We start from the raw sequence: 23,982 nt of genomic DNA, 5'->3' as shown, positions 1-23,982 counted from the left end.
AATGTTACACAGCATTACTGTTAGCATTTTGAAATACACTGACAATGTGTTTTAAACTTAAAAAACAGTCATTAAAATGTAAAATTGCACTTATTGTTGCTTACATTTTGTGCTAACTAGACAAGTAACAAATGGGAATAAATAATTAGTATGATAAACACCTTTATGAGGAGGCTTTCCTTTTCTTCTTCTTCTAGAATAATTCATATACATAGTGTATGAATGCAATTTATCTACCTTTTTTCTTTTTTGCAAAAGTTCTGCTGAGGTAAATCTTGACAACTTTCTGGACACAATACTATAATTGTCTCATTTTTATTTAGTTGCAAGCATTGTGTAATCAGTTGTATGATGATTTCAGGGAACTTTGAAAAAAAAAGCCCCTGTCCAGTCATCACTGTGTGATGAGGTGCAGCGGTGGGTGGCAGAGAAAGGTTCAGTTGAGCTGATGTGAGGAAAGAGACGTCATCTGCGAATGTGCCTCGAATTTCAACACAAAGCTATAGTACCTGATTGTGTTTACACTGTCACTGATTTATTAAGGTCAGCTCGATTCCTATATTACTTGGCCAGTAATGAATAAACAATATTCAATGTCTAGTTTGTTTCTTTAAGCTGTCGTGTATACAGGCCCGGGGGGAGGGGTGTGGACATACATCTTCTCAATAGGCCGTGGTAATAACGGACCTGTGACCTCATGGTCTGAGAAGCCAGAAGCAAAACCACAGTTCCCAGTACCACGACTTGAACGTACTGACTTTTTTTTTCGTCACTTCGCATCGGTCTAACAGTAATGTGACCAAATTGCTGCAGTGGGTAGCCGACAAGCTGCCTCTGATTAATGCAGAAATCAGATTATCTGTGTCACATTAAACAATCTTGTTTTTTTCTGAGTTGTTCCAAAGTGATTCAGACTCAGAAAGTAGGCTAACACCATAATTTAGCTGGTCTTTGCCGGAGGAAGGTACCTTGTCATAAAAGATCTTTGATCTTTGTCTGACAAACACTACAACACAGATAATAATGCATGAAACATGCTGGTAATTAAAGGCACAAGGCGATCACGTATTTCTCAGTGTTTTGTTTTTATTGCAAACAATATAATACAAAAGATAAGCTTTTAAGACAATGCCATGTTTACCTACGGAAACTGCATTAAGGAGATGACGAGATGAGAACTAATGATACAGAATATAAAATGAGGAACACAACTTTTTTTTCCAAAAACAAAAAGTATCCTGTTGATTCCAGCAAATTCTTTACAAAAAACAGCCGCAGCTTCCATATCCATTAATTCATTTGTTAGAAAGGAAAAAAAAGAGAAAACTTCCAGTTTTTCTTTTCTTTTTTTAAAAAAAGAGAAAGACTCATTGTGTAATTATAAGTAATCTGTACATAACTAGGTCATGAATAAAAGAAACTTTTATACGGAAACATTTACAAATGATAAATAAACAAATTTGTACCACATGACAGCAAACTAGTCCACTGAAAACTTTTCATCTCAGTTAGCCGCTGCTGAATTAAAAAGATAATTGCAAATAGTTATTCTCAAATAAAATTAATGCTAAAGAATAAATTAAGAAAAAAAAAAAGGTTAGGATAAAGGATGGGGCTGTAGGAATGACAGAAGCACGCCAGACTCAGACCTGCTGGCTGCTGAGGAGAATCAGGTCAAAGGTCACTTCCTGCATCTCCTCAAGCAGGAAGTCAGAACTACGCTGTGGTTTTGACACCGCAATGCCAGTGGACGGAGCCTCCCGACTGTGGCTCCAGAGGCACCAATGGTATCAAGGCAGTACCCAGATAAAAGCAAGCATTGCTCGGTTACATCTAGCAACACAGTAAGGCCCCTAGTAAAGTTACATGGCACCTGCTATGGCGTTTCCAACACAATAATTTGAGCTAAAGCAAAGAACAATAAGTAGAATATTTGACTAATTCACTGATGACACGGTCATATCATGGCCAAAAATTCAAATCTATTCTGAACCTGCATTGCTCAATTCTTGCATCTCATGGGAATTACAATAAAATATGTACAGTACAAAAAAAATCAAAGCAGAAAGTAGGCTGTAGGTATTATAAGACGGCAGTGTCAGTAAACAGATGTTTCTTACTTCTGTACAAAAAATACATTAGTGAGAAGTAAGGCCACTGAGGGTGTTTGTACCCGCTCCTTTAAGATGTGTTAAACCTTCAAATCGTGATGATGAGGATGCTGATGACACTGATTATGACGATGATGACAAGAGTAGAACACATACACAGTACATACTAAAATATTTATAACCAGTATGTCCTCACAGAGGACTTAACTTTTTTTAAAACATTATATCTAAAAAAATATAATCACAATTCCAACCAATACAAAAGGCACTGTTGTGAGCCAATCCAAAGATATATTTTCAGTACGATAAAAAAAGTCCTTGTCATGTTTTTCTGTTGGCAATGAAGGGTGTGTGTCATGGAGGCACAAAGGCCAACGGGCAAGAAGTCTATGCATGAAATGGGTGTTGTACAGTCAGTGCTGAGGGCCGCCTCCTCATGGCCTGGAGAGCTGTGTGTAAATGGGCTGCTGCTCCCAGTGCTGCGGACTGTGGGTCTGGGGCACAGAGGGCACCCCGGTGGTGTCAGCGATCGGGGTGTACATCGGCCTCTGGCTTGGGCTCATGTAGCTGTAGGTGGAGTACAGGCCGGAGCCTTGGCCCGCCGCGTGGCTGTAGTAGGAGTTGGCACCACCTTGGTGGTCTGAATAGTCATACTGTGCTCTTGTGATGGAGGGGTAAGAGGAGGTGCTGTAGTGCTGCAGGTTGAAGGACCCATAGGTGGCATGCTGTGGGGAGCCCTGCTGCTCGCTGTAGTGGCTGGGGCTCAGCTGCTCTGTTTTGATCTGGGTGGTTCTCTGTTGACCCTGCTGGACTGGCTCTCCTCCTCCACCCAGGGTGGTCAGAGAGTGCTGCTGCTGCTGCTGTTTGGACATCCAGGCGTGGGCTCCGACATTGGCCGCCTGGCTGACTGAGGAGCCGCTGATGCCGTAGCTGCCGGTGTAGCCAGCCTGGGCTGCTCCGGTCACCCCAGCATGGCTGTGAGGTGGCAGGTACTGATCGAACTCGTCGACATCAAAGCTCCCGATGTTGGAGATGACCTCACTGCTCAGCTCGTTAATGTCCACAGCTCCAAAATCGATGTTGAGCTGGCGACTGGTGCCCTCCTGCATGGGGCGCCCCTCACGCTTCAGGTCAGCTTTGCTGGAGGGGAGGTCTGTCTTGGGGGTGGTTGGGGGTGTTGGTGGGCCCTGGGACTGACCTGGTCAGAGGAAAAGCAGAGTTAGCTTGTGTAAAAAGTGATAAAGCGTAAATGTTAATGCTTTCAGGAGGAGGAAACCTGAGCACTGACAGGTGTATCTGCATGATGGCTTGTAAAACCCACTAATCATTAATGATGAATCATTAACGGGTGTCTGTTCAAGGCCCTTAAGGCTTCCAGTTTTTTTTATTTCTACAGTCTCAAACACATGCACAAAATACTAGAAAGTTGCTTTTATTTTCCTTTATCTTATTTTTTTAAATCTTTTTTTTTTTTTTTTTTTAATTTTCTTACCTGAGTGCTCTCCTGGAGAATGCACCTCGCCCATACTGGACGCAGGAGAATCGGCCTGCTGCAGCGCCTTGAATATGGCATTTGGAGAGATGTGGGTTTGCTCGCCGTCCTCGGGGTCGTTTTGCCCGTTCTTGACAGATTTTCTCCGCCGTGGCTGATATTTGTAGTCGGGGTGGTCTTTCTTGTGCTGCACTCTCAGACGCTCAGCTTCCTCCACGAATGGGCGCTTCTCTACTTCGTTGAGCAATCTGAAAATATCACAGAGAAATGGAGGTTCACATTAAAAGGCTTTCATTTAACAACAAGCACGTGACACAGTTGATAAGTTATTGCAAGAAACATGCATTTTACTAATTACTGCATGTATTGATTTCATATCCATAATCAAGAAGAAGCTGTAAAAGGTTTCTTAAGCCAACAAAAAAATAGTAGTGTATCGAAAATCCCAATAAAAAAAGAAAAATCTGTAATATTTAGAGATAGAATTAAAAATGCATGAGTCAAATTCCCTGTGAAGCTACGTGAAACAGCAGGCAGGTGGTGCATTTCATCGAAGAAATGGTGCGCAGCGCACAGCTGCGCGTAAAAACGCACTGCAAAAAATGACTGAGAATGCAAAGCGAACCTACCTCCAGAGTTTGCCCAGGGTTTTGCTGAGTTCCGCGTTGTGCAGATGCGGGTATTGATCGGCCAGCTTCCGTCGTGCAGCTTGAGCCCACACCATGAATGCGTTCATGGGTCTTTTGACGTGAGGTTTGCTTTTACTGGAGCCGTTAACGCGCACCGGCATGGGCACCAGCGTCCAGTCGTAACCCTTCAACACCTGGGACACGGCATCTCTGATACACACGGGGAACTTCTCTTCTTCGCCCTCCTTCTTGTAGTCTTGACCCAGGAGAAGGTGGTTGTCGGACGGCCGGGTGTTCTCAGTGTCCGAACCGGACCCGGACGGGCACGGCGAGCCTGCGGAGTCCTCAGACATGCTGGGACTCGGAGCGTCAGAGTGACACTTCTCCTGTTCTTCTGTCATCTTCAGGTAAGGGTCGAGGAGATTCATGCGAAAAAATTAACGAACAGCTTCTCGCAGTGAAAAACAAACACCAAAAGATGGGAGAAATCCTTCTGTCTAAATCCAAGTGCTGTGCCCAAAGACTGCAGTGACAGCCTGTGAGTGCGCACAGCGTGACTGGCAAAGTTGAATCCGTTGAAGTAAATAAAAAAAGTCAAAAATAAAAGTTGTTACGCGCATTCGACTTTTTACAGTTTGGCAGGTGAGAAGGCAAACTGCAGGTGATCGCTTTCTAATGCTCAACCTTGCAAGTGGGACTTTAAAGAGAAATGTGACTGAAAGATCTGCTCTTGGAGGATTGCTGAAGAGTCTAGGAGCACAGGCGGCGATGGCTGGATTTATGTTTGACGGCAAGGAAATGATTGGGGGAAACTTTTTGTAGGCGGAGACGTAATATGACTCTGCTCAGAACTCTGCAGTCAACAACAGCGAAAACCAAGCTCCAGTAGGAAAAAGGTGTTTTTCCCCTTCATTATCTTTGGTTTCATTTATAACTTAAAGTTTAAAAGTTAACATCTAAAAGTTTATATTGCACCTGCCGAGAGAAAAATAAAAAGGGGGCTGTGATTACAAATTTTAACCACAAATGTTATGTGAAGCATTTTGATATTATAGTTATATGGAGATTAAATATATGATAATATACCATACCACGAATTTTCTTTGATTATACACAAAATCAGTATCGACAACTGAATGAGACTTTTACAAGCATAAATACATTTTAATTTAGTTCATATAGGCTTGTTCTTTATTATAAGTTTATAGACTTTCTTTCTTTTAGTTTCATTTTACAGACATTACAGACTTATTTGCATCTTTACACATCTTTCCCCGGACTGACAATCCTTTGTTTTCCCAATAAAGGTCTAAAAGGCATATTTTTATATTTGAAAACAGTCATCTGTTTATATGAGATCTACTTAAGGGATACACAAGTTGGTTTATTCAGAAATTAAAGCAGTTCTCATTTGGACAAAATTACATTTTATAATCTGATCTTTTATAAATCTGATTTCATTGGAATTAACATTCATGTTTACGCGTCTCTCACAACATGCGGGCAGTCGCGTCCAAAGTGTTTGTTGCACACAGACAGTTCAGTCTGGCTGCTGAGCTCTGCACAGAGGAGCGCAGGGGCCAATAGGGGGAGACAGCAGTCCAGAAACTTGAGAGGGAGCCTTGCAACCGAGCAGGGGCTGCAGTGAGCGGAGCAAACTAAGAGGGTGTTACAAAATCATATTTCAAACATTAAGTTCCCGCTCAACATTTATGTTTTGTGCCTTCCCTTTTTCCGGCAGACGAGTTATTGTTGGAGCAGATTGCAAAACAAAACATTTCGTCGTCTTGAAAAGAATCAACAGGGCACATGAATGTATCTCCAACTTCACCCATAATGTCTTGAGATAAACAGGGGTTTCTTTCTAAACAGGTTGAAGATTATTCTTTTAATTGATTGATTGTGTTATGACTACTGATTTGTAATTTATTTGCTTTTTTTTTTACCATTAATACATTGATCTATATGAAAATAATAACAATAAAAATGATCATAATAATAATAATAAAAGTAGTAGTAGTAATAATAATAATGATAATAACGATTATAATACTCGAATAATAATGAAAATGGGGATTATTATGATCATAATGTTACTAACTTAACAATAATATAAATGCATGGCAATTTTAAATATGATATTATATTTAACATATATGAATTTTCCTTAGAGACGCAAACACGTTTAAATGTAAAGACAGTGGAAAGAGCGGAGCAAAACAAAAACGTGTCGCAACACTAAAATCTACTTTGCTGGATTTGCTCCAGCACTTGTTTTCGGTGGACAAAGGACACTTTGTTGAGAGGGTTCAGTCACTATAATCCATGTATTCAATTTTAGAAACCAAATCCGACTGTAAGTTATGAGTCGAGGGATAGACATGAAAAGATCGAAGGTTTTCTATTTTTATCACAACGTTTTGATTTCGTTAATAATCAGTTTAAAAAAAGTACAGCGAATGTATTAGTAAAGGAATTCTGTTAGTTAAGGTGTGTAAATGTGTAGCTTGGTCATTTAAGATGACAGACACACACTGAAAGTATGTAAGTAAATATTTGTTTTCTTAGACTTCTGATAAAGTAAAATCTGATTAAATCCATTCCCTTATTAAGTCTATAAGGACTTTTCTATACACATAATATGTATAAGAGGTGCTGATGAGATGCAGTCTAGGATTTTATAACTGTAAGACAACTTACATGAGGACTGTGTAAAAGGATATGCAAAATATTTTCATTTTTTAATATAAATTCACATTTTATCATATCTTTATCATACCATTGCAGAATGTATTTGTTCAGTAATTGTCTTTGTCAGTACTCGGTGCCTTTCACTGCTAAAAATAAACGTTTCCTATAAATATCATCTATCTCCATAAAGGTTCAAGGTTCCTGTTAGAGTTTTTCAGTCTATCTTGACCCTGACTTTTTCATTAAAAACAGCCTATTATGTCACATATCAGATATACCTTCTATTTCTGCTCTGTGTCTTATTGGTTGAATCAAGGCTGTGGCCTGTCAGCTTCCCTGCACACAACTAGATGACATACAATTTAGAAATGTTGTTCTTCCAAAGTTCATGTGGGTGAGAAACAGAGGGGATTGGAAAAACTAAAGTTGTTTTTGTTTCATGGGTAGTTAATGGGTATAATTGTGCTGATTTTGTATCAGTTCAAAGTAACCTGATTCTCTGTACTTGGGCTGAAATCCTTGATCCATTTCCCTCAATGAAGAGTAACTTCTGAGATGCCTCTCAGGGCTGCAGCTCATGTCAAGCAGCAAATGATACTCTTAAGTTTTGTTAGTACAAAACAACATACCGTGTCTCATTAGAGGTAAATGTCTTATGTCATTTTCAGTTTTTAAGCTGTGTTGTTGCCAGATGAGTTTGCTGAGCTGTAGAGGTGACGGGTCTCAGCATGCAGAGGAGGAAACCCAGTGATGGCTATAACACAGAGGCATCAGAGGTGTGGTCGGGCATGTTCGCGCCCCCGCAGTGCTGACTGCAGAGGGTTTGAGGTGCCCTGCAGACTGACTTACGCTTGGGGGCGGGGGGGACACACAGATCCTTGGGGGCCAGGCTCACAGCTTAACATGGAATACCCGGCTGCAGGCCGAGCAGGTCTTGGGAAACTTCTCAGCTTGACTTCGAGCCATGGCGTCAAAATTTTGAGGCAAACAGTGGGGGTAAACTGCCAAATCATGTCTTCCACCTCTCCTAGCTCTCTCAGATTCCACTGCAAATGTTTGGGCAGACCGCTTCTCTTTTTAAAAAACTTTTAGTGTTGTGTATGTGTGGGTGATAGCACAGTAAGTTTCTGAAATTTTTGCGTTGTTGCCTTTTAAGACTGTTTGTCAAACAACTGACCTAAAAGAGGAATCAGGACGTAAAATGCTGAGATCCATTAGACATGTTGCAATAGCAAGAAATGCACTGACACCTTTGCTGCGTTTAAATTATCTTCCACGAGACCCATGAAGAATTAGAAGACGTCACTGAGTGACAAATAGTGTGGCAGAGGCAGCGGAGGCAAAGGTGGCTTCAACCACTCACAACCGACATAACACCTGTCTGAGACTTTCCGCGACTAGTGCCAACTGCCCTAGACATGGCAGAAGACTGCAAGAGGTAGAAGTGAGAAAATGCTGTCGGCGAACCATCTGAACTTTCCTTCCGGCTGCTCCCACTGGCGGCTCCTCGTCAATTTACCTGTCTGTTTGTTAATTCTTGAAAAAGTTCGGGCCAGTTTGGTCGTAGGACCCTCGTACCCTCGCCCATCGTCAGCTAAAGTCTTGAAGGGATGGAAGGGCTGCCCCAGGTGTTTGCCTAACCAGATCAGAGCACTTTGGCCACGGGGAACTGTTGACACATGGCATTTTGCAAAGGGTAAAGTTTAAACAGGACTTATCAAGGTCCTGACACCTTCAGAAGGATGGGCTTATATTCCCTGCTCTGACTCTCTCACACCTCCCTGATATCCCACGCAGAACCACAACAGCTCCCAGTGGCTTCACCAGTGTGACTAAGGGGCGAAAGCATGCAGACACTCGAAGACCACAGCTCTCTTCTAGATTCTGGAAAACATTAAAATGTACTGTACGTATTTAAAAAGTAAGACCAATGCAAAATAGCAGTAAAGCATTAATTTCAAATTATACTCTTCATGCATAAGCTGCGTTAACAGTGATAACCGTGCAATTATTAATTGACACAGCAGTTGCCACCTCCATCATCAGGTCAGATAACACATGAGATAGCTCAGCTATGCCACTAAAGAAGTCCAACTGGGAAACAAATGTATTCTGGCCTTCACCCCTGTGTGACCAGCAGTGTGTGGTAATTGCTGCCGCACGCTTTCTTGTATATTTTCTCCTTTCTCTGGCCTCCTCTGCAGATAGTGCCACTGTAATCTCAGCCTTATCTCCTCCTGGCTTTTAGTAAACTGAAACACCTTGGGCACTCATTGATAGTGTATCTGCAGGGAAGGAAATGCATGATGGTCTCGGAGAGAGAGGTAGAACCAATAGTTCTTGATAAACATCATGGGCATTGGATAGGAGCCAACATCGAGCCATAGTTTTATGTTAAACCACAATAAAACAGCAACAAAAAATAGCTTCACTGAAAATACACAAAATTCTTCTAATGGAATCTGTGTCTTGTTAATTCCTAGAGAAGCTGCTTGCATAAAATCCTCACATTCACCATTGAATCTTTCTGACAACACACCTGAGAAGCACATCCAGTATTGAACTCTGCTGAGTGACTACAAGTTTCCCTCCGTGCCTTGGGGTGAAGTGACCTCTGAGTCGGTTCAAATGACAATGAAATGCTGTTAAAGCCGAGTGTGATCTCTGCAGGTCACTCTCCTGCATTTCCAATAGTAGAGCCTGACCTGTAATTATGTCCTAATGACAATGGCTCATTCTCAGAGTGCTGACAAAATGTTATGACATCACCTGGGTCTTTGCAGAGGCTAATCATGGGTTCGCATCCTCAACAGGGGTCCATTCAACAAAGAACAGGTGACAGGTTAAAAGAATGGAGTGAAATAACACTTGTCTTGTGCTGTCACTGTTATTTGCAATGATACAAGTAAAAACTGAGGCTATGCTACTTTTAAAAGGACAAAATAACACAGTCTACCTGTGAAAAGTTTAACTCAGAAGCAATAAAACACACCCTCGCCCAAGTTGCACTTTTGCTTCTATAGCCTTACTTGGTCTGGTATGACTAAGCCCCCAGGAACAGTGCAGGGCTTTGAAACCAATTTAACATAGTGGCCAAATGTGGAATTACAACTTCTGGGTCCATTATGTGATGCCATTGGGACCCAAAAAGACTCTTGCCCGTAGACATACATTGTGAAAGAGACATCTGTAAATTAGTGGGTGCATTTTTTTGCCTGTCAAATCCCCTGTGAAATGACTTGTTAATTTATGCATTTGGTCCAGCAACATTTCGAAAGTCTAGAATTCTAGAAGTTAGTGGAGGGCTAAATCGGAAGTTAGCTGCTCAGCCGCCTTTGGCTACCCAAGTGTGCTTGCACTATGGGCCCTAGTATGTGGAAGATCCTGGTAATTTCAGACTGTGGGAGCTGAGCTTTTTTGGCTTCATGCGCCGATGAGCAACTTTCATAGGAATAAACAGGTGCTCACCTTTAACACTGTATTGATTTCTCTTTAGACATCCATTTGTATGACCAGTAGCTCATGCTGGCTAATGTTAGTAAACTTGCTACTTGCTAAACTAAGCTATTTCTGTGTTACTGACGATACTGAGTCTTTTTTTACTTTCTCTACTTTTACTGTCTTTTCGCATTTAATGACATTTCTTTCTGGAGGAGCAACAAAAACCTAGTTTGAGCAAACTCCATCCAGACAGACTGCTTTAACAATTTCCCCTCAGGGATCAATAAAGTAAGTAAGTAAGTGGACCTCAAGTTGAGATTTTCCTCTTGTCAAAGTACAGTTTCCAAGATCAAGAATGTACTTTTTCACTCAAGAAAGTAGACATTAAAGCAACCCACCTCAGAAAATGTTGGAAAATCAATTCAATTTTAATGTGTCATTATGCTGTAATTTCCACTCATGGCCATAGAGGCCACTGCTCTGCAAAGATTACAAAGTGTTATCCAGTTGTTAAAGATCCAGTCTGTAGGATTTAATGGCTCCTAGTGGTGAGGTTGCAGAACCAAAACTTCTCCCGCGTGCCAAGCTGTAGTAGAACTACGTTGGGCAACGCACACAAAAATGTGAATGGCCATATCTGGAGCAAGTGTTTGCTTTTGTCTGCTCTGGGTTACAGTAGAACAACATGGCGGACACCATGGCAGAGGACCCACTCCTTATGTAGATTTAGATGGCTCATTTTAAGGTAACAAAAACACAATGATTCTTATATTCAGGTGATTATAAACCAATGAAAACAACACATTCTCACTCTGACCTCGTCGCCTATCGACGTTTGGTCATCCAGATACCACCTGAAAGGTACCTTGGGTGCATTGGTTGTTGACGTTCTGGGACGCTGTGTCAAGTTATACCTGTTACATGCATTGTCTTCTTTCAAATTACACTCCCGTTTTCACAGGAAATTTAACGTTTACATACAGTCTCTGTCAAAATAAACGTACTACATCAGTACAGCAATGCGAATTGACATTTTTTTTCCTCCAACAACTAATGGTTGGGTTTAGGAAAAAAGAACAAGGTTTGGCTTTATAATCTTATGGGATTGAACACTGCTCTCCTGGGTGAAAGTCAGACCCATCCCCCCTCCCATCCCTTGTCGGACTTTTGCCGTCTTAACTTCCGTTCTTTTCCCGCCACGTTTCCCCCCGAAGCCGCTGAGTGCCGTTAAACTATAAAGGTGACCAGCCACTTATCATGCCGATGTTAAAGGGTGGCTTTGTTCGTCAGTGTCTGATGTTGCAAATAACCGCCCAATCACCGGATTTCGACGACTTCGGAGTGAGACCAGGTTGATGAAAACATAGTTATGGATATTATATACAATTTCCTGCCAATAGATGCCCCTAAATCCTACGACTGGACCTTTAATATAAACAGCTTGTTTACTACTATAATCACAAGGGAATTTATGGAATACCTTAGACTTTATTAAATCATTTTTAGCCGCTTTATAGTTGAGTTTTGTCCAGATTTCATTCGCGACCCATAAACAATTTCATAGTCAGAATTTCTAGAACAAATTCACCTGCTTCAGCACTCCAAAGGCAACCAGTCCTTCTTACTTTAGGTCTAAGACCTATATCACCAGTGTTTTCCTTCGTAACCCTTATAATAACTGTATTTTTAAATACAATGAGTTATCCAAAAATCCAGTGTTGTTGAAATGTACTAATCCCTTAGTGCCAAGACGTCATGTTTAGGTGGTTTTGAGCAGAAATGCGGTGTAAGTTGTGAAGCTCTCTTCCATCATGGATTCTTGCACAGTTGTGTCTGGAGCGCAGTGCTGACTCAGGCTGGCTGACAGTACTATAGCAGCTCCCTGGCACCACAACACATGAAAAGTCCCATCCACAGCTCTGGATGATGTCAGTGTGGCACCTCTGCCTGCACACAGAGACACCTTTCACAAAGAACCTGTATGTGCTCAGGTCTGGTCTACGTAATGGAATATTCAGCCCCTCTCCCCTCCCACCTGTTTCTATGATCAGGTGAAACAAGACCTTTGTTGTTGCCTGCAGTGCCATAACCTAAAAATAAACTCTAATGTGTTTCCCAATTTCCTCTTTTCAGTCCTGTCACATGCCCTTGTTTACATCATTTTTAAAAAAAAATCTCACTAGAAAGTTTTTAGCTAAGGAAGTACCCATATTTAATGATCATAGTGATACTGAAGTGGGAACAATTTTAAGACATATATTTAAATATTTACATGTAGAAGGCACCCACATTGCAGTGTTTCACAGATCCCTGGTGTCATGTTTTTTGTCATATTTCTCCCCCCTTCTCTCCTGTTTCATTATCCTCCCACCTTAACCTGGTCCTTTCAGCAGGGCTCATTAGTTGGGACGGCCGATGAAAAGGACCATTCTTTCTACACAGTCACCGTGATACTAGAAATACTGAGTTAATGAAAGAGTGATGATATCTAATCACCTTCCAGAGGATAGCACCTGCATCAGAGCCAGTATCCAAACCTTTGCTGAATGCTCACAAATGGACGGCCTACAGATGTACTTCCTCTTAGCTGTTCAGCAGTGACCACAGTCATACCTTTGATATCACTTGTTGCAGGGGAAATGGGAATATCTTGTGTGGTCGAGCAGATCCAGGCCTCTTAGGTGTTTCCACTGGGGATTTCAGCATTAGACCACGGCAATGGGATTAATACGTTTAGAAAGGGCAGGGGTGAAATGAACAATGGCATACTTCAAGGGCTTTAAAACAGTGTCTTATTACAATGGGGAAAGCCAAGTCTATTCTTGATAAATCCTATTTCAGGGCAAAGGAAAAAGAGAAGGTCAACGAACTGCATTTAATGACCATACACACACATTTGAAGGTAACGTGTTCATCTTCATACATATTTAGACAATAATCATTCAAGTCTTGTCCTACTTTAGGACTACTTGTGCAAACATAGTGGTCTATATTATCATTTATGTTCAAAAATAAAATGCCATCAACTTCCAATTTTTGTATGACAGAGTGCTTTTCCACAATAGAGTCACAGCAAGAAGTCAATCAAATAATTTTATACCTCTATATTATTGTGACGGATACAGTGGGCCACTACTACTCAGCACCTGCTCAACTGGCATCATCCAGCCAGTAGTGGAATGTAATTAAGTACATTTAAGCTGCGTTTTCACCAAACACTTTCTGCATAGTACCCTTAGAACTGTGCATAACCCTTACATATATCTATCTAAAAAGTAGATTTGTTATGCGTTTCCACCCCAGACAGTACTCTCAATGTAGACAGAGTTGTTATCAGATGGTAATAGCTGCGTCACTGCACCATCCTGCTCTTGCTGTATTTCTTCTTCACCAGGGGAATGTCTGCACCTCACTGATTGTTAATTTTTTAGTTCTAGTTGACTAATGTATGTAAATATGCCACCGTGGGAACAGTTGTTACAGTCCGCTGTAGTCGGAGCAAGAGTGTAGATTCTGTATCGACTAACCAATGGACTGCGGTATTTCTATGGGAGCAGTGTGCTAGGTATCCTAACAGAGGTGTGACAAAAAACGTGACAGAAAAGAACAGTTTAATTGGCACCATCCACAACCTTTGACAAAGGAAACGCAAAAATAACAATTACAATTTGTAACAAATTGAACTGAACCAGTCTACTTGGTGGGAACAAGGCTTAACTAAAGTACAGTTTTGAGGTACTTGTACTTTACTTGAGTATATTTCATTTTACGCTACTTTCTACTTGTACTCCACTATATTTCAAAGGGAAATATTTTACATTTAACTTTGTTACGTTTGCTGGATGTCTTAGTTACTTTGCAGATTAAGATTTTTAATGCAAAATATAAGAGGAAGAAGACGACAAAGAAGAAAGGAATATTTGATGTAATAGGTTAAGCTAACCAGTAGTATATAACATAGTAAAACTTAGCCCCACCTTTAGCAGCTCTGATATTACAGTAAAGTGAGTAAGACATTAATTTATCACTGATTAATATCCAGTAAATATATTGTGCTGGAATAGATCATTCTGAGTACTTTTACTTTTGGTACTTATACTATATTAAATCATTTAAGTTGATGTACTGTATATATAAAAATTATATCACCACTTGCAGGCAAGAAAAGTGCTAATATCTATAAACTGCATATGTATGAAGAGTCTGTAGACGACAGAGCAAGATTTATCAGAAATATTCTGCATGTGCGAACAAAAGCCAAAAATGGTGTGCGCCAATTTTTTTTTTGACAGTTTCTATAATCTGAGTCCTCTTTTAGGACTCATTTTGTGCATACTCAATTTTTATAAAGGACACCCTTGGTTTCCATTTGTAGTCTGAGAAATATTGACCAATAACATCTGAATGATGGTAGACAGTCCATATGGAGAAGCGGAACGCATTGGCTCAAATGCAATCTCAGAACCCACTGGCTATGATGTGACGTGTTAGCTTTATATTAGCTTATTAAAAATGTCTCAACATTCACATGGAGGTATCAGTTTATAGAGATCAGCTGAAATGATGGAACGCACAGAAGAAAAATCTTGGCTCGGATTTCTGTTGGCTACACCAGATCAGCTTGAAATATTGGCCCTACAGGCTTTAATCATACAGAAACTTTTGGATGGAAGTTTAGAGATTGGGAAAGTGCTAATGTGTCACATTTTGATTTGTATTTCAGCACAACTGTGTTTACAGTTTTTCATTCGTGTTTTTATATGAGCATTGGGGTATATCTTGACTCATTACTGAAAGAGAACATTCCAGACAATCACTGTGATAGAGAGTTGGGGTCGCAGTGAAGTTGCTTTTGTAACCATAATTACTGCACACATTATATTTTTGCGTTATTTTATTACTTAAGTAACTGTGATATTTATTAATGAGTACATTATTTATATTTATGTAGTAATAGATTCAGCATTATTGAGTTACTGGTAAATTATTACTTCATTGTCATTTATAGTACTTTGCATTTTCATGTGTGGTGTTTAAGTGGAGTCATTGTGTTCCCTTGGTCATGAGCTAATTGGTTCCTACCTGCCCTTGGTTTGTGGGGACAGGTATGAATAAGACACAAGAGAGAGAGTGAGTGCCTCATTCTTAATTGCCGTGTTGGTAAAAATTAAACAAAGAGGAAGAAACAAATGTTGTAGACCACTCATTACCCACAGCCTGGAAGAACTGGGGAACACCAACAATCAGAGGGTTGCACTTTGTTAGATGTGTGTTACTGAAAAGGAGAAAATAACTTAGCCTTTCTCTAACTTTTTCAAGTTGTCTACAATCGATCAGATGATCTTTACTAACTTTGGAAAGTTGTGAGAGAAAACACAAGCAGTTTTTGTGGCCTCCGTGTGGTTTCTACATGGCTGCTGGAGCTGCTATTTACTGACTTTTTAGAAGGGAGTGACGTGTGAGTCAACACAATTTGGAATCAGACTTTCCAACAATTTTCCACTTGACTGGATTCACCAGTGTATTCTGTCACTTTTCCTTTTCGTCAGTAAGCAATATGATAAAATCCAAAACAAGTGTAATTCAGGAAAATGAAGAGATTCCTTTAAATATTCACTTTTAAAAAAAAATCAAAGATAACAGTCGGCCACAGCAGGAGGAGCTTTGTCTTCACTCTCTCCATCTTTACATGTTTTCGTCTCCTTATTTGATCACTTTGCAGCATATTCAGGGGCCAGAAGTATAGACAGGGAGAGACGTTAGGCGAGATACGTGCCAAGTATAATACAACACTCCAGGCTGTGTGTGTGTCTCCCCTCACTCCTTCCTCCATTTCTTCCTCCAGCTCCTTTTCGGGTGCTCCTGTGTTCAGGCTGGCTCGGCCACAGCAGGGAAGCGCCATCTAATTGGAGCGGCCCAGCAGTGGTGGCCCCGAACCTCCGGGAGCCAGGCTCGTGCATTCTAATGTTACGCTCAAAGGAAATTGTCCTCCACTATTTCCTGAGATACAATATTTGAGCAGCTTGGTTACTATTCTTGGAGGGAGAAAGAAAACTGTAACTGGTTTATTAGATTTGCTGCAGAGCTCAGTGTTGTCCTGTCTGCGATGCCTTCCTGTGTCCTGGCACTTGAGTGGTGAGGTCACCACAGGTTAGCTAGCTGGCACACCAGTTGGTTGTCTTAGTGTCATGATAAATGGAGGGATGTTTGAGGGAGTGTCAGTATGCACAAGATAATCAAGATTATTATAAAATTAGCCTGTTGAATGGAACTACAGTATGGTTAATGGCCCTGACACACCAAGCAGTCGGCTGTAAGTCAATGTTGGCCATGTGGTGGGCGTCTTTCACCCTAGTTTTTGCCATGTGTGCAACACTGTTGGCACAAGTCAGCCCTCGTTGGCTGATTTAGCATGTTAAAAATGCCATTGGAGATGGTGGAGCCTGCCCGGGGACTGGCAGTTCATTTCAGCGCACAAGAAAAGAAGTGAGGAAAGTAAACAAATAGCTAAAGTCAAGAGTAAGATCGATACAAACTTATCATATTAAGTAAGATTATATTTTTAGTCACTGACCTCGCTATTTACTATGTTATTGGTAACTGTTCATGTTATTGTTCACTAGCGCTCTGTAAATATCCTTTGTTCTTTGTGTTGTAAATATGTTAACTGGCTAACTAGCATCTTGAATCCATCCTGTCGGTCTTTCGGTTTGCCTTTTTTGGTGACAAATACAAACTACCACTACTGCTGGTATAGAGAGTTATTTCCTCTCATGCAGGCACAGAAAGTATGTGCTAGTTAGCCATTGGCTATATTGCTTGTGGTGTGTTCATGTGCAACTTTTTGGCCAAGACACATGTGACGCGAGTCGACGAAACAGTCAGCCTTCATTGCCGCTGGTTCTTTGATTTTATTTTGGTGTGTTTGGGCTACAGTGTGGATAGCCAACGTGAGCCCAGTGGGACCTTGCGGAACCCGATGGGTCGGGCTGGGTTTGGATGACAAATCCGAAATTTTGTTTGGGTTTGGTTGGGGTTCGGCTCACTTGACATGCTGCTGTGTTGTGCTCTGACCTATTCAAGTGCTGGAATTTGTTATTTACGTGACAATGCCTGAACGCAACACAGGCTCAGCTCCAACTGAGTGTGTGTACAGTGTGGTCCTGCACTGCTGTGCGTGCGGCGTGTTTGACTGTGCGTAACAGTAGCCTTTTGATGGTCATTTATACAGTGTCCATGTGTGATCATGGTAAAGAGACAAGCTGTAACCATGATAACAATAACAATGTCAGGTAACAAACGTCAGGCTCGAGTCAGGTTCAGACTTAAAAATCAGAAAGTCTGTTGGGGTTGGGCCGGGCTTAGTTATAACTGCCTCGGACTCGCGTCATGTTTGGTCAGGAAAACGCAGCCTGAACGGTAACTCATGGACGTGTTACTCAAACTGGACTTCCTGGTTTGAATTTTATCATCCATTTGTCTGCATGCTCTGAAATAATCTGAAATAAGTCTAAATAAACTAATCATACTCAGCCATTTTCAGCTTTGACACTGTTGGCCTCTTTAAAATCAACCGTGTTCTCATTGTTACCCCCAGATTTGTTCCTGTGCTCTGGAGGGAGGAAACTTTGAGTCGTGACTCAGGTGTGTGGTATCAGCTGTCAGAGGTGAAAGCAGATGGCGGCACTTACTTTGAGTCTATAGGAAGTTCAGAGAGACGTATTGACACAAAGATGAGGTTTTGTCCTGTTCTCACAGCTTACGCTCGGTCTGGGCGACAAACAGCCTCTGACTCACCAAACAGGTTATCAGGAAGCCGTGACCCTCTTATCACACCGCCATGCACACTCTGTAATTAAAAATCTAGAGTTACCCGGCACCTACACCTCAGCGCACTCCTGTGGTCTGAAACTGTGGCTTCAGCACACTTTAGTTTGGTTGAAGTTGCTCACTGAGGCCTAACTCCTTAATAATGGGTTTCTATACAGAAGACCATGCAGATGGCAGACCCCAAGAAGGAGCAGATGAGGTCCGGTTGATAAACCCAGGGCGGGGAGCGTGTGGGGGAGTGGAAAGTTTTGTCAGTAAGCCCAATCCAGGTCTCTTGGGTTACCACTTAAAGTTGTGCATGGAACAGGAAGGAAAAGGAAAACCTCTGCATGTTTCTCACCAGCCTAAAGATCACAAGCCCAGGGAGGGAGAGGGTGTGACAAAGACGCGTGCAGTCCCTCCGGGGGCTTGAATTTTCAGTTAAAGGTGAAGGCTAATGGTGAGGAAAAACAACGGTATGGAAAAACGACACAGAATATGAGATGGAAAGGGTAGGAGAGCAGCATTTCACTTGAGTTGAGGGAAGACAATTTAAGTATCATACAAGAATCATGTTCATGAGCACTGCCATTTGGCCTTGAGGTGGCACTTGGTTTTAGGTGACTGATTTCGACTTTTCTTTAGTGGGTTTCTCTAAGGTAACCAGATCTGCAAAAGGTTAGAGGTGAAATATTTTGGATATTGTATAGTATGGAACACAACAAACAACTTTAGTAGAGTGAGGAACCAAACGTTTAGGTGAGTATTAAGGTCGAAATCCTTGTTTTAGGTGTGACTGGGAAGAGTCTTTGTCCTTGGCGGTGACAGGACATTCACAGGCACCTCCTCAACAGGCGCCAGCTGATTTTTATCGCCTCTGAAAACTGACTCCACTTCCCCAACCTCTCTACTCTCTGGGGTTCTGCATAAATTTCTTATTGACACGAATGATAACAGGTCATTCTATATTGGCTCGGTCCAAATCTGCCATCAACAGCCTCGGTTATGTCGTTAATTATGTTACTTTAACACTACCATGTTGTTTTTGTGAGGAAAAAAAGTACACTCTTTAAAACTTCAGCCTATTTGACTTATTGAACTGGTGCTTCATTGGCACTTCCAACAGAATATAGATAGATAGATAGATAGATAGATAGATAGATAGATAGACGGATGCACGGATAGATAGATAGATAGATAGATAGATAGATAGATAGATAGATAGATAGATAGGTGGATGGATGGATGGATGGATGGATGGACGGACGGACGGACGGACGGACGGACAGACGGACAGGTGTGGGTGGGTGGGAGGGTGTATGGATGGATGGATGGATGGATGGATGGATGGATAGATAGATAGATAGATAGATAGATAGATAGATAGATAGATAGACGGATGCACGGATAGATGATAGATAGATAGATAGATAGATAGATAGATAGATGGATGGATGGCTGGATAGATAGATAGACAGATAGATAGATAGATAGATAGATAGATAGATAGATAGATAGATAGATAGATAGATAGACGGATGCACGGATAGATGATAGATAGATAGATAGATAGATAGATGGATGGATGGCTGGATAGATAGATAGACAGATAGATAGATAGATAGATAGATAGATAGATAGATAGATAGATAGATAGACGGATGCACGGATAGATAGATAGATAGATAGATAGATAGATAGATAGGTGGATGGATGGATGGATGGATGGATGGACGGACGGACGGACGGACGGACGGACAGACGGACAGGTGTGGGTGGGTGGGAGGGTGTATGGATGGATGGATGGATGGATGGATGGATGGATAGATAGATAGATAGATAGATAGATAGATAGATAGATAGATAGACGGATGCACGGATAGATGATAGATAGATAGATAGATAGATAGATAGATAGATGGATGGATGGCTGGATAGATAGATAGATAGATAGATAGATAGATAGATAGATAGATAGATAGATAGATAGATAGATAGATAGACGGATGCACGGATAGATGATAGATAGATAGATAGATAGATAGATAGATGGATGGATGGCTGGATAGATAGATAGACAGATAGATAGATAGATAGATAGATAGATAGATAGATAGATAGATAGATAGATAGACGGATGCACGGATAGATAGATAGATAGATAGATAGATAGATAGATAGGTGGATGGATGGATGGATGGATGGATGGACGGACGGACGGACGGACGGACGGACAGACGGACAGGTGTGGGTGGGTGGGAGGGTGTATGGATGGATGGATGGATGGATGGATGGATGGATAGATAGATAGATAGATAGATAGATAGACGGATGCACGGATAGATGATAGATAGATAGATAGATAGATAGATAGATAGATAGATAGATAGATGGATGGATGGCTGGATAGATAGATAGACAGATAGATAGATAGATAGATAGATAGATAGATAGATAGATAGATAGATAGATAGATGGACGGATGCACAGACGGACGGATAGATAGATAGATAGATAGATAGATAGATAGATAGATAGATAGATATACCGATTGATATTGGGATTGCCCAATAACAGTCTTTTAACAAGTCACGTGACTCGAGTCACAAATTTGAGGACTGTCTACTCATTTTGACGAATTCCAAGAAAAAAACAAAGACTTGCAACTCGACTTGGATTTTAACACCAATGTCTTGTAGCATCACTCGGACTTGAGCCTTTTGACTCGGTACCTTCCACTAATCAAATTTGGGAAGAGAAAGTTATTTTTCCAATATAAGATGAGTTAAATACAAGACATGGCAAAAACATGCTATGAGAGCAGCGTGTCAGCACTTCTTTTTTATGATAAGGTTTAGTCGCACTTGTTCTAACAAACTTGTTTTAACAAATAAATACAATTTTTAAGAAGTATTCATGGATTTTGTAAATTTACTCTCGTTCAAATAACTGTTAAAGAGCAAATTATGACTTGCATAGGGCTCAAAACTCAAAGTGTGGGACTTGGGTCTTGACTGTCTTAACTTGGGACTTGAATTTGGACTTGAGTGCAAAGACTTGAGACTTGCAAAACAATGACTTGGTCCCACATGTGCTAGCCTCTGATCCTACCTGCAGATGCCGATCTAGTTTAGAAATGGATTTAAGGTTTGTATTGTTTCTTATTAATACTCACTATTTGAATAATGGGTCCAATGTTACTAACCTGAGGGACGTTAAATGTTATCCCTTCAGGTTTATTCAAGGCAACATAAACAACATTAATTCACATCTACGATACAGTGATTAAATAAAGGTTATTTATTTGTCATGGCAACCATTTTGTTTTCATAATATGGACTGCTTATGAATATTTATCAGCGGATGGTTAATGTAACCCTTTTACTGTACTTCCTTGGCATCCTGTAGTGTGCTGAGGGAAATCTGGATTCCATCAAGTCCTGTGTAGTGCATTACAGAAAATCCACTCTCCACTGTGTGTGTGATTTTTTTTTAAAGACTGAGTTTTATAAAATCAGACCTCCATTACATTCAGTACTAACAGGCTCATATCCATTTGGATGGCTCCAATAGTGTTAATCGGCCGGTGAGAGGCAATTTGATCGTAGGCCGGTAGTCTCATGCCAGTTATTGCCCTGCAGGCTGTAACAGATATGGTGGATCTGTGGGCCTTTCTCCAAACATTGAGGTTTGGCCGATCCACAGGGTGCCAGCGCTGGTGATGCCTGCTCTCACACATTGGGAGAGACTGCAAAAGCAGAGCCAATTACATAATAATGATCTCATCTGTGTATAGCCATCCCAAATGACAGCCGTCTATTTCTCTGTTACCATCACCTCGGGAGTCATGGAATGGGTTGGCATTATGATACTGTAAATTGCTTAAATGTGGACACAAGTGTCTCATATGAAGCTGCACAAGGACTCTTTCATGACACCCGTTCGCACTTCTAGTTTTATTGTGAACAACTGAGTAGTATTTATTTTTTCCTTGAAACACATATTAAAACTTATATCTTTCTGTGGAGTCCGCATCTGCTTGAACTTTCGTCGTAAAGAGTGATATGTGTATAACTGATGTCTATCTTTGAGGCATACTTCTTTGAAATAGATTAAACATGACTTGCAACTCATGGCGTGTATGAAATACATTTAAGAATAACCCCAAAAGAGCTATGTTAATAATAAAGAAAGTGGTCATGTTTACATTATAATACAGTATTTTTATAACTTTTCATATGAGAACAAGAAGGTTGTTGTACATAGTTTGACTTTTAAACAGAATGACATGCTATCAATGACCTATAAATGGTCTGTGAAATTATGAAACTCTATATTTTTCTGTTCTGTTGACTTTCACAGAAGGGGCTTGATCTAGAGACGTCTATAATCAAGTGAAATACAGACACAGACTAACGTCTCAGTCCCTGTCTGTGCCAGCTCTCTGAGCCAAGAACAGGGGAAACAAAGCAGGGCACAGAACAACGATGAGGTGCACGAGGCTGAATCAGACAGCAGCCAGATGAAGTTTACTTTACTGATCCCACCATAAAATCCAGAGTTTGATTAGCAAGGCAGCCCCGAAGCGGTCACATTAGCCAAAGGAAGCCTAATCATCATCATCATTGCTGGACTCTTCATTTCACCTCCCTGTTGCGCTGGACCTCAGTGCATCGGCCCCATTCCGTTCCTGTTTTTTCATTCAGCCAGCATCACCATACAAGTGATGTAGTGTCCTTCTGAAATCAAAGCCATAAAACATGGCCTTGCCTCCAATGCTCTGCACCACCTCTTTCCTGTTCTCCCTCCACCCCCACCGCCCTAAAGCTGTCAGCCTCGGCTGCTATTCCCCCGGGGCAAAATCCAGCCTATGAAACCTCACAGCAAGTCACTCAGCCAGACAACTGCAGGCTGGACAGCCCTCGCGGTCTATCATGCTGTCATACGGTTTCTAAAACACTCAGCAACTGATGGCCATTTTACAGTTGTCTCAACAATTATTGCTTATCCTTTGCAAAATGCGAGGAATTGCATATGAAAGAGGACAATACTCTAAAACCAGCAACAGATGTGTGTGCACAGGCTGCCTGGCTGAGACAGGTCAGTGAAGTAGCCACTGCACTTGTGTTGTGATGCCTGAGGAGAGACCTTTGAGACTGTGATATAAATAGTCTTTCTGCCACAAAAACATGTATGTTAAGTTTGAAAGAAATGTATCAGTTAGCTGATGAAGCATTCTGTGCCTTCAGCTAACCTTGGCATTTGTTTCCATCCTGCATGGTCATGCTTGTTGCCTCTTTCGGCCTCCTTTTAGAAATGTTGCCAATACCAAGATCTCAGGATGTACTTTGGTGAGTACAGTGTTATCACAACCGATAGAAACAATGGCCAAGGCAACTAGGATAAAACCCAAACTGTAAGAAATTGTAGCTTCCTTTAAGGTTAGGTATGGTTAAAGGAACTCCACTCTTCAAATGATAATTTCTATGAACCTTTCTCACCCTGTGTTAGGTTGATTTAGTGAAGAAAATTATGTTTTTCTTGAATACCTCCACAATGAACGAAGAATCCAAAAACTGAGATCTTCATTTAACGAATTGAAGTCATAGCGGTCCGCGTTAACAGCACAAATCTACATCAAAACATCAGTTTACAGACTCTCAGACAACTTGTGAAGTATAATCCAAGTCTCATTTATCCAGCCATGCCCTCAGTGCTTCCCAAACACTTTTGTAATATCAGCACAGGCCCACTACTTATCTTTGAGTGAGACTGTTTGTTTGGAAGTGTTTTAAGTATATGTTTCAGC

General features: G+C 41.1%; 1 protein-coding gene and 1 long non-coding RNA gene across 2 annotated transcripts in view; one reads left to right on the top strand and one right to left on the bottom strand.

Annotated features, from left to right (window-relative positions):
* Positions 1 to 23,982, top strand: part of LOC117268539 (uncharacterized) — a 79,351-nt gene that overhangs the window by 10,569 nt on the left and 44,800 nt on the right. The gene's annotated exons all lie outside the window — the stretch shown is intronic.
* LOC117268538 (transcription factor Sox-9-like) lies at positions 1,067 to 4,984 on the bottom strand. The gene is made up of 3 exons (XM_033645088.2): positions 4,233 to 4,984; positions 3,604 to 3,851; positions 1,067 to 3,309 (listed from the first exon to the last, which is right to left on the bottom strand). Exons 1-3 carry the CDS (start codon positions 4,658 to 4,660, stop codon positions 2,546 to 2,548), a joined length of 1,440 nt encoding a protein of 479 aa, XP_033500979.1. The 5' UTR covers positions 4,661 to 4,984; the 3' UTR covers positions 1,067 to 2,545.

This window comes from Epinephelus lanceolatus, chromosome 18 (genome assembly GCF_041903045.1).
Source record: "Epinephelus lanceolatus isolate andai-2023 chromosome 18, ASM4190304v1, whole genome shotgun sequence".
NCBI lineage: Eukaryota > Metazoa > Chordata > Actinopteri > Perciformes > Serranidae > Epinephelus > Epinephelus lanceolatus.
Note: the sequence above shows the minus strand (reverse complement) of the source record. Positions and strands in the feature narration are given on the sequence as shown.

Coding starts and splice junctions, on each gene's coding strand:
- LOC117268538 (XM_033645088.2), bottom strand. CDS start 4,660: ATGAATCTCCTCGACCCTTACCTGAAGATGACAGAAGAACAGGAGAAG. Junction 3,852..4,232: donor ACCCTGGGCAAACTCTGGAG/GTAGGTTCGCTT, acceptor TGATATTTTCAG/ATTGCTCAACGAAGTAGAGA. Junction 3,310..3,603: donor TTCTCCAGGAGAGCACTCAG/GTAAGAAAATTA, acceptor TCCTCTGACCAG/GTCAGTCCCAGGGCCCACCA.